The sequence below is a fragment of the Euprymna scolopes genome, chromosome 39 (assembly GCF_053919585.1).
Source record: "Euprymna scolopes isolate OS-2025 chromosome 39, ASM5391958v1, whole genome shotgun sequence".
NCBI classification, from domain to species: domain Eukaryota; kingdom Metazoa; phylum Mollusca; class Cephalopoda; order Sepiida; family Sepiolidae; genus Euprymna; species Euprymna scolopes.
The window spans coordinates 59195753-59208466 of record NC_136520.1 but is presented as its reverse complement, the minus strand read 5'-3'; the positions used below and the strand labels follow the sequence as shown (position 1 = coordinate 59208466).

At 33.0% G+C, this 12714-nt stretch overlaps 1 protein-coding gene across 1 annotated transcript in view; it reads right to left on the bottom strand.

Moving 5' to 3' along the window:
- Positions 1-12714, bottom strand: part of LOC145263796 (tubulin gamma-1 chain) — a 41328-nt gene that overhangs the window by 10552 nt on the left and 18062 nt on the right. The window contains exons 4-8 of the mRNA XM_080120858.1: positions 9900-10067; positions 8825-8893; positions 6900-6979; positions 3011-3137; positions 53-139 (exon numbers count right to left, since the gene is read on the bottom strand). Of these exons, the coding sequence (XP_079976984.1) occupies positions 53-139; positions 3011-3137; positions 6900-6979; positions 8825-8893; positions 9900-10067 (531 nt within the window). The remainder of the gene's footprint in view (positions 1-52; positions 140-3010; positions 3138-6899; positions 6980-8824; positions 8894-9899; positions 10068-12714) is intronic.

The window sequence follows — 12714 nt, the reverse complement described above, 5'->3', positions numbered from 1 at the left end:
AAGGGTGAAAATATTTGAATGTCAATAAATGAAAGATTGGAAGAATTCTTACTAAAGAGTTGATTTGTGCAAATGTTGGATTTTCAATATGAAGACGGTCAGATGCGATTCGATGTAAAGCTGTATTATCAAGGACAACCTAAAAAAAAATAAAAACAGAAAACAAAGGAAGATTAAAACAGGAATATTTTATAGACATTTTATTCTCAGTCATTAAAAATATTTAATATTAATGATGCCAATAGTTATTATTTATTTTTTAATAGCATGTTTTAATCAGGTCAGTTCAGAGGTTAGCGTTACCATATAGGACCTTAAGAACTGGACAATAACTACGCAAGAAATGAAAAAGAAGTATGGCCAAGAGGTCACAAGAGTGAATCAGCAATATGTCTATTTTCTGTTGCTTGATTTTCTGTTCAGATAACCTCTGATTCTCATGGTCAAATAATCTCGACCCGTCAGCGAAACGCATCTGAAATATTTATTGTGCTATTATCTATACTATTAATAAAATTCTAAATATTTATTTATTTACGTGCGTGTGTGTCTATATATATATACCAATAATACTTTCAAACGGATGCACCGAATTGAAAAATAATTTTTTCCCCTGAAAGGTGTGAGTCCCTAAATTGTCCTTATCTATATATGGTTCGTAAAGAACAACGTCGAGTCACACAAAAAGCCCGAAATAAGGGTTTTTGGGCTATTTCGTTTTTGTCAAAAAAGTTACCTGCCCATGTCAACGAAATTTAGCACTGTCTGCATACAATCGCGGTAATATCTTTCAACATACGGACACGACTTGTGGCATAATGGATAACGCATCTGACTATGGATCAGAAGATACCAAGTTCGAATCCTGACAAGTCCGTAATAATTTTAACCATCATTTTATCCAATGTTTACTCATCATCCTTACCCTTAGTTCACAGGGTATTTTTGTTTGTTCAGTGGTTTTGTTTTGTGCATATGGGAATTTCCCATACTCTGAGTTCAAAGGGTAAGCGTTGATGGTAAGATGATGTTGAGTGTACTCGATTTTGTGTTTGACTTGGCATTGTGTGTGCCGATGCAGCGCAGCTGCTATTATTCAATAAAGTTCATAATGTTATGATATTCACATATGCTTCTAGAATAGTAATTTCAAGGTTATGAGGGTTTTATGAATATTTCTTGTGCCATTATTTAAAATATAAAAGTAAAATGGATTTAGTCATAACTTTCGGTTATAAAGATTGGGGGATTGTTAACCTGACTAACCGAATTATTACACGCCTACATTTATAAGAAAAGACCGTCTGACGACATTGGATTTTCGGTGCCCCCCCCCTTCCCTTCCAAACACAACACTGCTCAGTCAGGGAAGAAAACAGCTGAAACAAGTATGGTTTTGTTAATAGCTGAAGTTGATTGCACAAGTGTTATAAGATCTTAATTAAGGACAGAACAATTATGCCACAGTGCTATGATACTATCACCCCACCCCCACCTTCAAAAAATGTTTAGAAAGTGAAAAAAATAAGTTGATCAGTTGAACAAAGGTTATACGAAGTGAGGTTAGCAGAAAGACAATGGAGAGGAAGTTGTTCACTAAGGCACACAAAAAATTGAAATAGGATTGTTGATAAGGGTGTAACAGTAACTGAGACAAAAGATTTGACATAGAGGTTGATATATTCAGAGTTAGTTTACGGACAGTTTTAAGAGTGACAGTGAATTTTACGGCAGTTAAGGGCAGTCTTGTATTTGCAACAGTTGTAGACAGTTTCAGTTTGAGACGATCAACGACAAGTTGTGGTGTGGACCAAATTGGGAAAGTTTAGGAGACTGAAATAAGCTAACATCAACTGACGACAAAAAGATCTTGACAGACGACTAAGATGTGAATGTTAGCGTTCAGAGGGTCAACTGATATTTATGAAATGTGTCGGAAGTGGTGTTTTCTTTTTGAGTTTGCTTATCTTTTTATACATGTGAGCCACTGTGCTTGCCCCCTCAGTGGTTGCCAATGTGAGAAATGACGACACTGACAGAATAGAGAAGGTCACAAAAAACAGCGTTGAGGTCAACCATTGTTGTCAGGTGGGGTAGCACATAGTTGCAACAGTGGTTAGATTTTATCAGAAATCGACTCACTACACTCTCATCCAACAACTAGTGGGTACTTCAGCTCATCATTTGGTTTAATGTCCATTTTAGATGCTGACATTTTATTAGATGGCTTTAAGAAATTGACATCCCTAACAAGCTTCTGAGACTGACCTACACTCCTGATCTGAAATGGAACACATACATCAAATCCGTTGCCAAGATCGCTGGAAAAAATAGTTGGGTCACTTTACCGCTCCAGTAGGTATCTCACTGCCGATGCAAACTGCTATCTGTATAAGAGCTAAGTACGTCCTAAAATGAACTACTGTTGACGCATCTGGGCAGCAGCTGCTTGCTGCATCCTATCCTGCCTTGATAGATTTCAAAACCTACTCAGAAACCCAGTAGGTGATGCCCTTTCCTCTTTCCCACAAAAGAAACTTGTGAGCCTGTCTCTGCTCTATCATCTTTTTTCATGGCAAGTGCTTGTCTGAGCTCCAATCTGTAGTCCCTTTGCCAAACTTTCACTAAAAACACTTGACTAGCTACAACCACTATCAACAATTTCCCCCACTCTCTATCTTTGTCTAAATCTATATACAGCTTCCATGAACAAAGCTTCTTTCTTAGAACTGCCTGCTTGTGGAACTGTTCTACTGGCCTGCTTCCCGGATGACTACAATATGGTAGCCTTCAAGTCCAATGTAAGCAAGTTCTTCTTGAGCCGTTCCCTTAAATAATCCAAATTCTACCCAATCTACAATTACTACATTACACCCTTACATTCCTAACTCTTATCCTTGAGTGGCTTCTGAGCCTTGATAAATGGGGATTCCCTTATATAAAAACAAAAAAACAAAAAAAAAAACTAATCCATCTCAGGCTACATCAGCTGCAAAAAAATGTAACTTACCACACAATCAGCATTTTGTGTGAGTCGTTTTAACGTCAGCAGGGAGTTATAGGGTTGCACAACAACATCGGAAATTTCATCGAGATTTGGAAACACGGAATAAGTCTGTATCAGTTTTTTAGGAAATCTGAAAAAAACATTAAACAAAGAATGTTTTAAAATATAAGGTTTTCTGTCTTTCTAATAGAAAATCAGTAACTGAAGACGAAAACAAATAAACACAAGAGTTGGAGAAACATTAAAAAGAAAAATGAAATGGAAATTTAAAGAAAATATTAAGTTATTTATTACTTGTGATCCATTTTGTGAAATCTGTTTTATAAATATTTCTATATTCTATAACTATATTAGGTTTAGTATCTAAGCAAAAAAAAAAAAAAAAGAAATAAAGAACACTAACTCTTACTAAAAAATGAGTTATTTTCCTTAGCTGAGGTGTTTAAGAATGTGCCTTCATATTAGCAAACTACATGATGGAATGATAAAACTGTCGCCCTAGAAAAGACGACATGATTCCATTTCCATTGACGAAACCGGTTTTCTTTTGTTTGTTTCAGACCATCTACTAGCTAGCCAGTTGTGTACAAATCCCAAGAGCTATAGGAGCCTTCTATCATGTCTGAAAGTGACACAATGTTCAACAAGTGAGGTCAGAAATGCACCACTGTACAACTCATGCTCTCTACCGATCCAAGTTATGACAGCAGGACCATCGCCAGCACTCCCAAAATTCATTGCTGGATTGCCACAAATAAAAGGGATATACTTATGGTGATGAAAATAAAGTTTCCGGCCACGGTTATCGCCTTTTATGGTTTCAAGTGAGGGCCACATCATGCCACTTCACATCTTTGAAATCGGCTTGAAAGTCAACACCAAAGTGTACCTGGATGTGCCGAAGAGTGTGGTGATCCCCTGGTGCAATTAGGTTGCCACTGGCAGACTGTGGATGTGGCAGCAAGACTTGGTGCTGGCCCACAAGTCTATAGATATCCAGGCTTGACTTCAGAAGGAGTGCTGGGACTTTGTACCTTTCTCTCATTGCCCCCCCCCCCCCTCCTCCTGACCTGAACCCGCTGGTCTATTTCATTTGGTCATACGTTAAGAACATGACCCACACGACCTCCCACAACACCAAAGCCAGGTTGACCGCCGCCATCTGCCAACCTCCACTGGCACTTGTGGAAAGGGTATGCTCCCAGTTTCAGACCTGTATTGAGGCGGTGATTGAGACTGAAGGAGGCTACATTGAATAGATGTCAGCTCTACTAGATAAGCAAGTTACCTGAATTGATTTTTTTCAATAAAATTTTTAAGATAAAGCTGTAGCGTTGTTTTCTTTAGGGTAACAAATTTATCGTTCCACCCTGTATCAAAGATTAAGAAGTTTTTTTTTAAATAAATTGTATCTAAGGTTGTTAGTTAATTGCCATGATACAACAATAATATTACTTGTTAAAATTAACATTTGATTTGTCAGCTAAAAAGTAAAATTCTTAAAACTCAACTAACATAATTTTCATTGGAATATTTGGGTCTAATATAAATAATCCAACCAACATAATTTTAGGTTATAGTCAGCTAATGTACTTCCTAACTTCCGACGTGACTACTACCAGCAACAAGGCAAATCAGTTCCTTTGCCTTTTTCTTTCACGCCTATATCTCCCCTGTGCATGAACTCATTTTTATTACGTTTTTCAGATTTTTTTATTATTTAATAATCATTGAAAAGTTTTTTGGTCTTATTTAAATCAAAAATTATTGAAATGAGTTTTTATTTTTTTTTAATAAGAATTCTTGAAAACATATTTTGTGTTCTTTTTTTTAAAAAAATTATTGAAAATACTTTTTAAAATCTTTTAAAATTATTTTGAGAATAGTATGTATTGGTTACGTATGTTTGAAATTTTGTTATTTTGATTTCAATAATTTAATTTGTTATTGTTTTCAAAAATTTTATTTTTATACTTTCATAAACATATATTTATTATATATATTCAAATAGAATACTTTTAATTTTAAGATTTAAAAAAAAAAAAAGAATGCATTTTTATAATTTCAGAAACATTTCTTATAAAATTTCAAATAACTTATTTTTTAAATTTTGTTATTAAAAATACAAATAAAGACTAATTGTGTTATTTTTATCTGTTAATTTTGTTAATTTTCATTGTATACTAGTCAATAATGTCCTTTTCTTATATTTTATTTCAATAAATCACTTCAAAAAACTGAAGGACAATAAAAGTGAAGGAACTGATTTGCCTTGTCACTGCTTCCGATAGTTAGGAATTATGTTTGCTGACTAAAACCTAATTTTACATATTGGATTATTTAGGTCTAATATCGATAATCCAAAAGACATAATTTTATATATTGGACTATTTGGATCTAATATCAGTAATCCAAAAGATACCTTATATTTCGGCGTATAAGGCGAATGTCAGATAAGAAGAGGTACAAAATTGGAGCAAATTTTCATAAATTTATTATACAATAATCATGCCAAAATATATGGTAATTTTATATATTGGACTATTTGGGTCAAATATCAATAATCCAATAAACATAATTTTATATATTCGACTACTTGGGTCTAATATCAGTAATCCAAAAAACAATTTTAAATATTGGATTATTTGGGTCTAATATCGATAATCAAAAAAGGCAATTTTATATTTTGGACTGTTTGTCACCATGTTTTGTCCTTTTTGCACTCTTTATACATCTTGTGTAAACTAAAATTAGGAAAACAGTATGAAACCCGTTAATAAAATTACATCACTGGAAAAATATAGACAAATAGGAAGAAAAAAGTGAAATGCAAATTATCTGAAGCGAAATTGAAGTTACAATTAGTTGGAATTAATAATAAAAAAATAAAAGCTTTTTTAAACGATAAAGATATTGTCTTACATGTATTATTAATGAGCCTACTATTCTCAGCCTGGTTATTATTTTCACAATGTTTCAACTGATGTAACCTCAAACCATTCATCAGGTGTATCTTTTTTAATTTGTGAATCTTCAGGTCAAATTCTAGAACCTGTAGGATGAGCATGCGTGGAAGCACCCAAGACTTGTGTGTCAGTATCTTAGTCGGGCCTACTTATGTCGAAAAATTAGTTCATCCAAGGGTTACAAAAAGACGATGCCAGAGTTGGTCAGGGACTAATGCCGAGGTTGTTCTAGTAGTGTATCGGGTTGTATTGACGGAATTGTTTGAGATGGTGTTGGGTCGTATCAGTGGAGTGATTTGAAATTGTGTCAACAGAATTGTTCAGGATTGTGTCAACGGAATTGTGCTGAGTCATTAGAGTTGTTTGGGACCTTGCCGGGTTGTGTTGACAGAAGTATTTGGTACCGTGTCTGGTCGCATCGACCGTATTGTTTATATATATTATTTAATTGGAATTCATTATTGAGATGAGTTTTATTTATTAATTTTTATTTATTGCAGACTATTATGCTCATCTTTTTCTTCTTCTAGTTGTTGTTTCACGTTTCGTGAGGAATAGTTGGCCGAAACGTCATGAAACAACTAAAAAAAAAAAGAAAAAGATGAGCATAATAGTCCGTAATAAATAAAAATTAATTTGTATTGTTTATGTTGAGTCGTTTAGACGAAAGCATTCGGTTTATGTTTGCTGTTCAGCTGACTTGACAGTAATATATTTGGGGGGTGGGGATGTCAGTCTCTCTTCCCTCGTGAAGTTACAATCAATACGACATGATATTTCCCAAGTTAAAAAAGATGCAACTGAAGAAGGTTCAAGGTTTCATCAACTAAAATGTTGTGAAAATAGCAAACAAGATGAGAATAATAGACTGAATAGTCCAAATCATCAATCCTTATCTCAAAAAATTCTGAAACATTTTATCTTACCTGTCATTAAGTTTTTCTAACATGTATGAGCCCATTCCTGAACCGGTTCCACCAGCAATCGAATGGCAAAGAACGAATCCCTAAAAAAAATTTCCAAATAATCATCAGCAAGCAAAGAAAAAAAAAAAGCCATAAATTTTTTTATTATGGCAATACTCTACTATTGAATATCAGAAGTTTAGAGAAGTCATAAAAGAAGCTTTCACTTAGACACCAAATTCTCAAATTAAAAACAAACACAAAAAAAAAGTATCTTTTTAAAAAAATTTACTCTTCAAATTTTTTCTTTTTAAATTTTTTTTTTTACAAAATATCGACCATATATTACAACAAAATCAGACATGGTTTTTGTATACAACTTACTTAATTGAATTTGATGAGATGTTTGTAAGATACCTGGCCTTCCCAAACGGTAATCTGTTCAATACTAGCCAGGCTCAATGTTGCTTGACTTTGAATACACATGGCTATAATAAATTTTGTTAATATAGAAGATTAACAATTTTTAGATGAAGAATTTTGTTTGCTATGTAAATTTAACTTAAGATGATCTTCCTGTTGAAATTCCAAAAATGTATGATTGTAGTTGAACTTTGTAGTTGTCGAACCAATTTAAAAAAAAATGTTCACCAAAGGGCTTCATATTTGCACTAGACATACATAGAAAATTCAAATTTCCAATTAAAAATTGTAATAGCAAATTTTGTGAATATATTTTTTTTTTTCATTATGATAGGAAAATTATTTAGATTGATGAGTCAAGGGTGTCCTGAAGACTATTTTTATTGGCTACTATCCCGAGATGTAAAGGAGGGTATCACCCCTTTTGCTAGACTGCTCCACTTACCCTTGATTCTCAATGTTGAAGATTTAGCAAATGAGCATCAAGTAGATTTTTTAATACAACTCAACCAAGGATTGAACCCTGTCTCTGCACACATCTCCAAACACTGTCCAGATTTCATCTTTCTCTAAGGTTATCAGGTCTATCTCTCTCCTCTTTTACAAAAGAGTCACCACTTATCAAGGCTTGAAGGCCATTCGAGGATAAGGATTAATGAGTGTATGGTCACTGAGACAACAGTGTAATGATCGTTAGTGGTGGAAATTGGGTAAAATTTGATTATTTAAGGGAACATCTCAACAAGAACTTGATTAAATTGGACTTGAAGATGACCATGTTGTAGTTAGCTGGAAAGAATTCCACAGGCAAGCAGTTCTAGGAAAGAAGCTTTGTTCTGCCTTTAAGATTCACACTAGACAAGAATAACATTACACATCCATCATGTCATTCTCATATCATTTCTCTCCATGCAACACATGTCTTCAACCCTCACAGGTCATACATCATCAGATTGATTATGCACATGCTGGATAGGTACTGCGTTTAAGTAATAGTGATAAGGCTCTGCTGGTTACAGAGATAATATAGTATTTACTAACAACTTTAAACAATATTTTTTTTTTAATGATAAATATACTTTTTCTTTTGTTTGCTTTGGTTTATAAACACTTTCATCGACCACTAAATCATTTTTTGTCTGTCTGTGTGTCTTGACTATACATCACTTTTTATTATTTCTTTTGTCTTGAATTGCAATTTTGAACACCAGAAGGAGAGCTCATTTGCAAAGTCCTCTTTGCCTTCTTTCTGCCTGGCAAACGTGTCGATGAGCAGCTGAAAAACTGGGCGATGATAATTAGATGACCTGACAGTATTATTGGGCTCACAAATAGTTGGTCTCTGACGATAGAATGTTCTACGACCTTGTTCAAGATTGACAAAACAGGACTATAATAGCTCGAGATGTAGTCCATGCTCAGAAAGAAACCGTCTTGATCCGACCAGGATGATAACCGCTACAATTAAATATGCTTATTATTCTAATAAAGAAAAAACATTAAAATAATCGGGAATTTCATACCTCTAAACTGTCACTTCCATCAGCTTCTCGGTCAATGATGTCAAATATTTCTTCATACAATTTTTCTCCCTGGGAAAAAAAAAAACAAAAAAAACGACATTTGAAATTAATGAAGTTTAAAGTTGTTTATTTTTTTAAATTCCATTTTCACCCCAAACAAGGCACAGTGCCACTTTGATGTAGGGGGCTATTATTGGGGACATAAGTTGCAAGGATACTATGTGGGAAGTTGAGCAGCGAGATATCTGTTTAAAGAGAATAACATTTTTGTTTCTTCTTCTTTGTTCTGTGCTATTTCAACAAAGTTTCAAACAATTTATTCAGTATATTTCTGGATTTTTGAGATGAGGATTCATAATTGGGATTATCTGAATTCATTTGGAGTGTTATTCACACAACATTTCAGACAACGTATACATGTAGTAATAAACAGAAATCTATGGTGATAAGTAGAAAATTGTATGTCCAAAAAACAAGAATTGGTTTAAGGCTCCCAAAATTTGTATTAGAATTATCTGCAAGGACCCATGGCGGAACAAATAAAGTATGAGGTAAAATTCAGTTGTGAGTGACACTCTTCGGGAGGTTGAAGGTTCAATCCTAAGTGTACAACTGTGAATTACTTAAGACTTTTTGGTCATGGCTGACAGAACGAAATTCTATGCAGATCCGAGTTTGACAAAATACACCTGAAAAAAAAATCAAAAGGTTACATCGGTCAAAACACTGTGAAAATAACACAAAGATGGCGAATAGTAATTAGAAAAATAGTCCGAATAATACAAATCCATTCAAGGCACAAAAATGAGGGGCACGGTACTAATTAGACAAATGTGTTGTTTAGTGGCCATTTAAACAGACACAAATGTGATAACAAAAAGATGGGTAAGATATAAGAAAAGCAAAAAACAAAAAAAGATAGGGAAAAAGAGGAGTGTATTATTATAATCTGAGCAGGTTATTCAGAACAGATTAGATTATTCAGAACTCTGATGATTTTCTTTCTAGATTGCCCAGTTGTAAAAAAAAAAAAGAAAAAAAAAAAAAAGTGAAATCAAGAAAAAAGTATTCATACGTGTGAAAACCCGACAGCCCAGTTATTACCAGCACCTCCACCATGTTTCGACAGGTAGACATTTTCAGGATTGTACAGTTTTGCATATGGTGACGCCAGAATTGTGTTAATCACTCTTGGTTCCAAATCCAACAGTACAGCTCGAGGGATGTAATGTTCATCATCAGCCTAAAAGAAAGAAAAGAAAAGGATTAATTTGTAAGAAAGAAAGAAAGAAAAGGATTGACTTGTAAGAAAAAAAGGATTAACTTGTAAGAAAAAAAGAAAAAGTAGTAATACACACGGACGAAAAAACGCTTTGGATAATCTCAAATTTCAAGGTAGTTCTACTAAAATAGCCATATTTTTTAAACCAAAGCACTTCAAGTTTTCAAATTACTACTGTTTTGTTCGGAAATGAATATACTTTCAAATGAATTAATAAATATGAATGTACATTATATATTTTAAGAGTTTTAAGCAAATAAAGTGATAAAAATGTGAACGTCATAAAATGGCGTTTTCGGTAAGGTTTTGTAATGACCCCCCCTGTTTTCTAAAGGTCCGTACCGTGATTGTATGAAGAATTTCGTCATGAAATTTGGGAACCAATTAGAAGAGGTGTTAATCTTAATACTGTCAAGTGTCCGAAATATTTTTGACCATTTCTTTTTTTGTCGTGTTAAAAATAAGACTTTAATATGACGAGTATTGAACATTTTGAAAAAAAAATTCTTCGGACACCCAGTAGTAAGTAAATTAATCTTTTTACTATCTTTATCAATTAAAAGTATTGTTTTATGTTGAGTAGGAGCGCGGTAATTGATAATTTAAAAGGACCTACCCGAAAAAAAAAAATTGTTCTATTTATCGAATTTGGTCAAATGAAGTTTAAGCAGCAGCAGCAGCAGCAGCTCCAGCCTGTAGAATCAGCGATAGCACAGTTGTAAACAAACACGCGTTCTTTAATTTTTATTCAAGAACGAATTAAGAAAAACATGAAAATATGAATATAAATGTTATGTTTAATTAGAGCTATTTTGTTATCAGAATAACATTAGTTTAGAACTATTCGGTTTTCAGAATATTAATAACAACAATCCTAACCAATTCGGCATTATAAATCTGTTGCAATTTCTCACATTGCTCGTCAAATTTAAAAACATGGTTAAAAAAACAAAAACTTTTGTAGATATATAGCTTGCATGCACTTTTATTCTTTAAATTAGTTTTGAACAGCGAATTAAAACAATGTTTTACTGCGAACAGCCACAAATGGTTTTTTTTCAAAATCAAAATAAGTATAATCTCGTTTATACATAGATTCGAAAAAGTTGTCAAAAAACAAATATATAACAAATAAATGTTATCAAAGGCAAGATAAGTTACTTTTCTACCAAACTGGATATATTTTTTGTGTTTTTATTCAATGTAACATGTTTATTCAGCTCGAAAAAAATACAGTGTTTACCGTGGAAAATTAAAAATGGCGCCCGGCCTGACTCTCTTTGACACGGTAAGTTTGAGAAAAGGAGTTAAAAATAAAAAAAAACTATACAAAATACTGTTAAAAACTCACCGAATATATGTCAGCCTATGTCACGGTAACATATATTGAGCGAGTTTCTAGCAGTATTTTGTCTACTTTTTTATTTTTAACTCTTTTCCCCAAACTTACCGTTTCAAGAGAGCCGGGCGGGCGCCATTTTAAATTTTCCAAAACATCGGTAAACACTGTTTTCAAGCTGAATAAACATGTTACATTAAATAAAAACACTAAAAAATTATCCAGTTAGGTAGAAAAGTAACTTGCTTTTGATAACATTTATTTGTTATATATTTGTTTTTTTGACAACTTTTTCGAATCTGTGTATAGTAATACAAACCCTCAAAATCTATATCAATATTCTTGAAATTTTAAAAGCAGTTAGAAAACACATCAAACTACAATTAGGAAGCTTTTTATTTCGTTATTTTTTTTTCTACTTATTAAGCGAAAGATATTTTTACAACCTGCTCCAGCGTAGTATAAACGGCCTATGGAATTAACACCTTCAACCTCGAAAATAGAAATCAACAAATTTTTGAACGCTCTTTTTGAAAAAAAGCTCTCTTAACTTCACCTCTAATACAAATTATGTGTGGCAAGTTTCCTCCTAAAACACTCTTTAACCCTAACAATAACACTAAGTTCGAGTGGCAAGCCCCCCCAACAAAATACCTCTGTAAGCCACATACAAGCATCTAAAACAAACAAACAAAAATAGATCCTTCCTTAAAGAAAAATACGCATAAAAATAAATTGGTTAACTGTCCTAAAATGCTAGAACGGCCAGGAAATGAATTATTTTACATTAAATTTTTGTGAAACTAACCGCTCCCCCCTCTAATATTGTTTTTGTTAGCTTTGTCTCTGTCAAGTTTTCAGTATGTTCACACATAATTTTCCTTAGCCCTACAATTAATTCAAAGTCCGAATGGCAACCCTCCCCATATTCTCATTGCATAGAAACCCTCTTAAAACTACACATAATCATCTTAAAAAAAAAAAAAAAAAAAAAGCATGCATATTTTCCCATAGAAAAAAAAAACAGTTAACTGCCCTAAATTGCTAGAATGACCTGTAATAGGAAATTATTTTACATTCAATTCTAAAATAATTTGTTTATCTTTCATTAAAGTTTTTCATGGCATTTTATACATAATTTCCTAAAAAGGTAGAATCACATTTTGGAGGGGTGGTCAGAAGGAGTTGAGTGGGGTTAAACAGAAGGTGTTAATCTACAATAATACCAAAGAAATATTGCAATATATTCATTTTTAAATGGTCTTATGT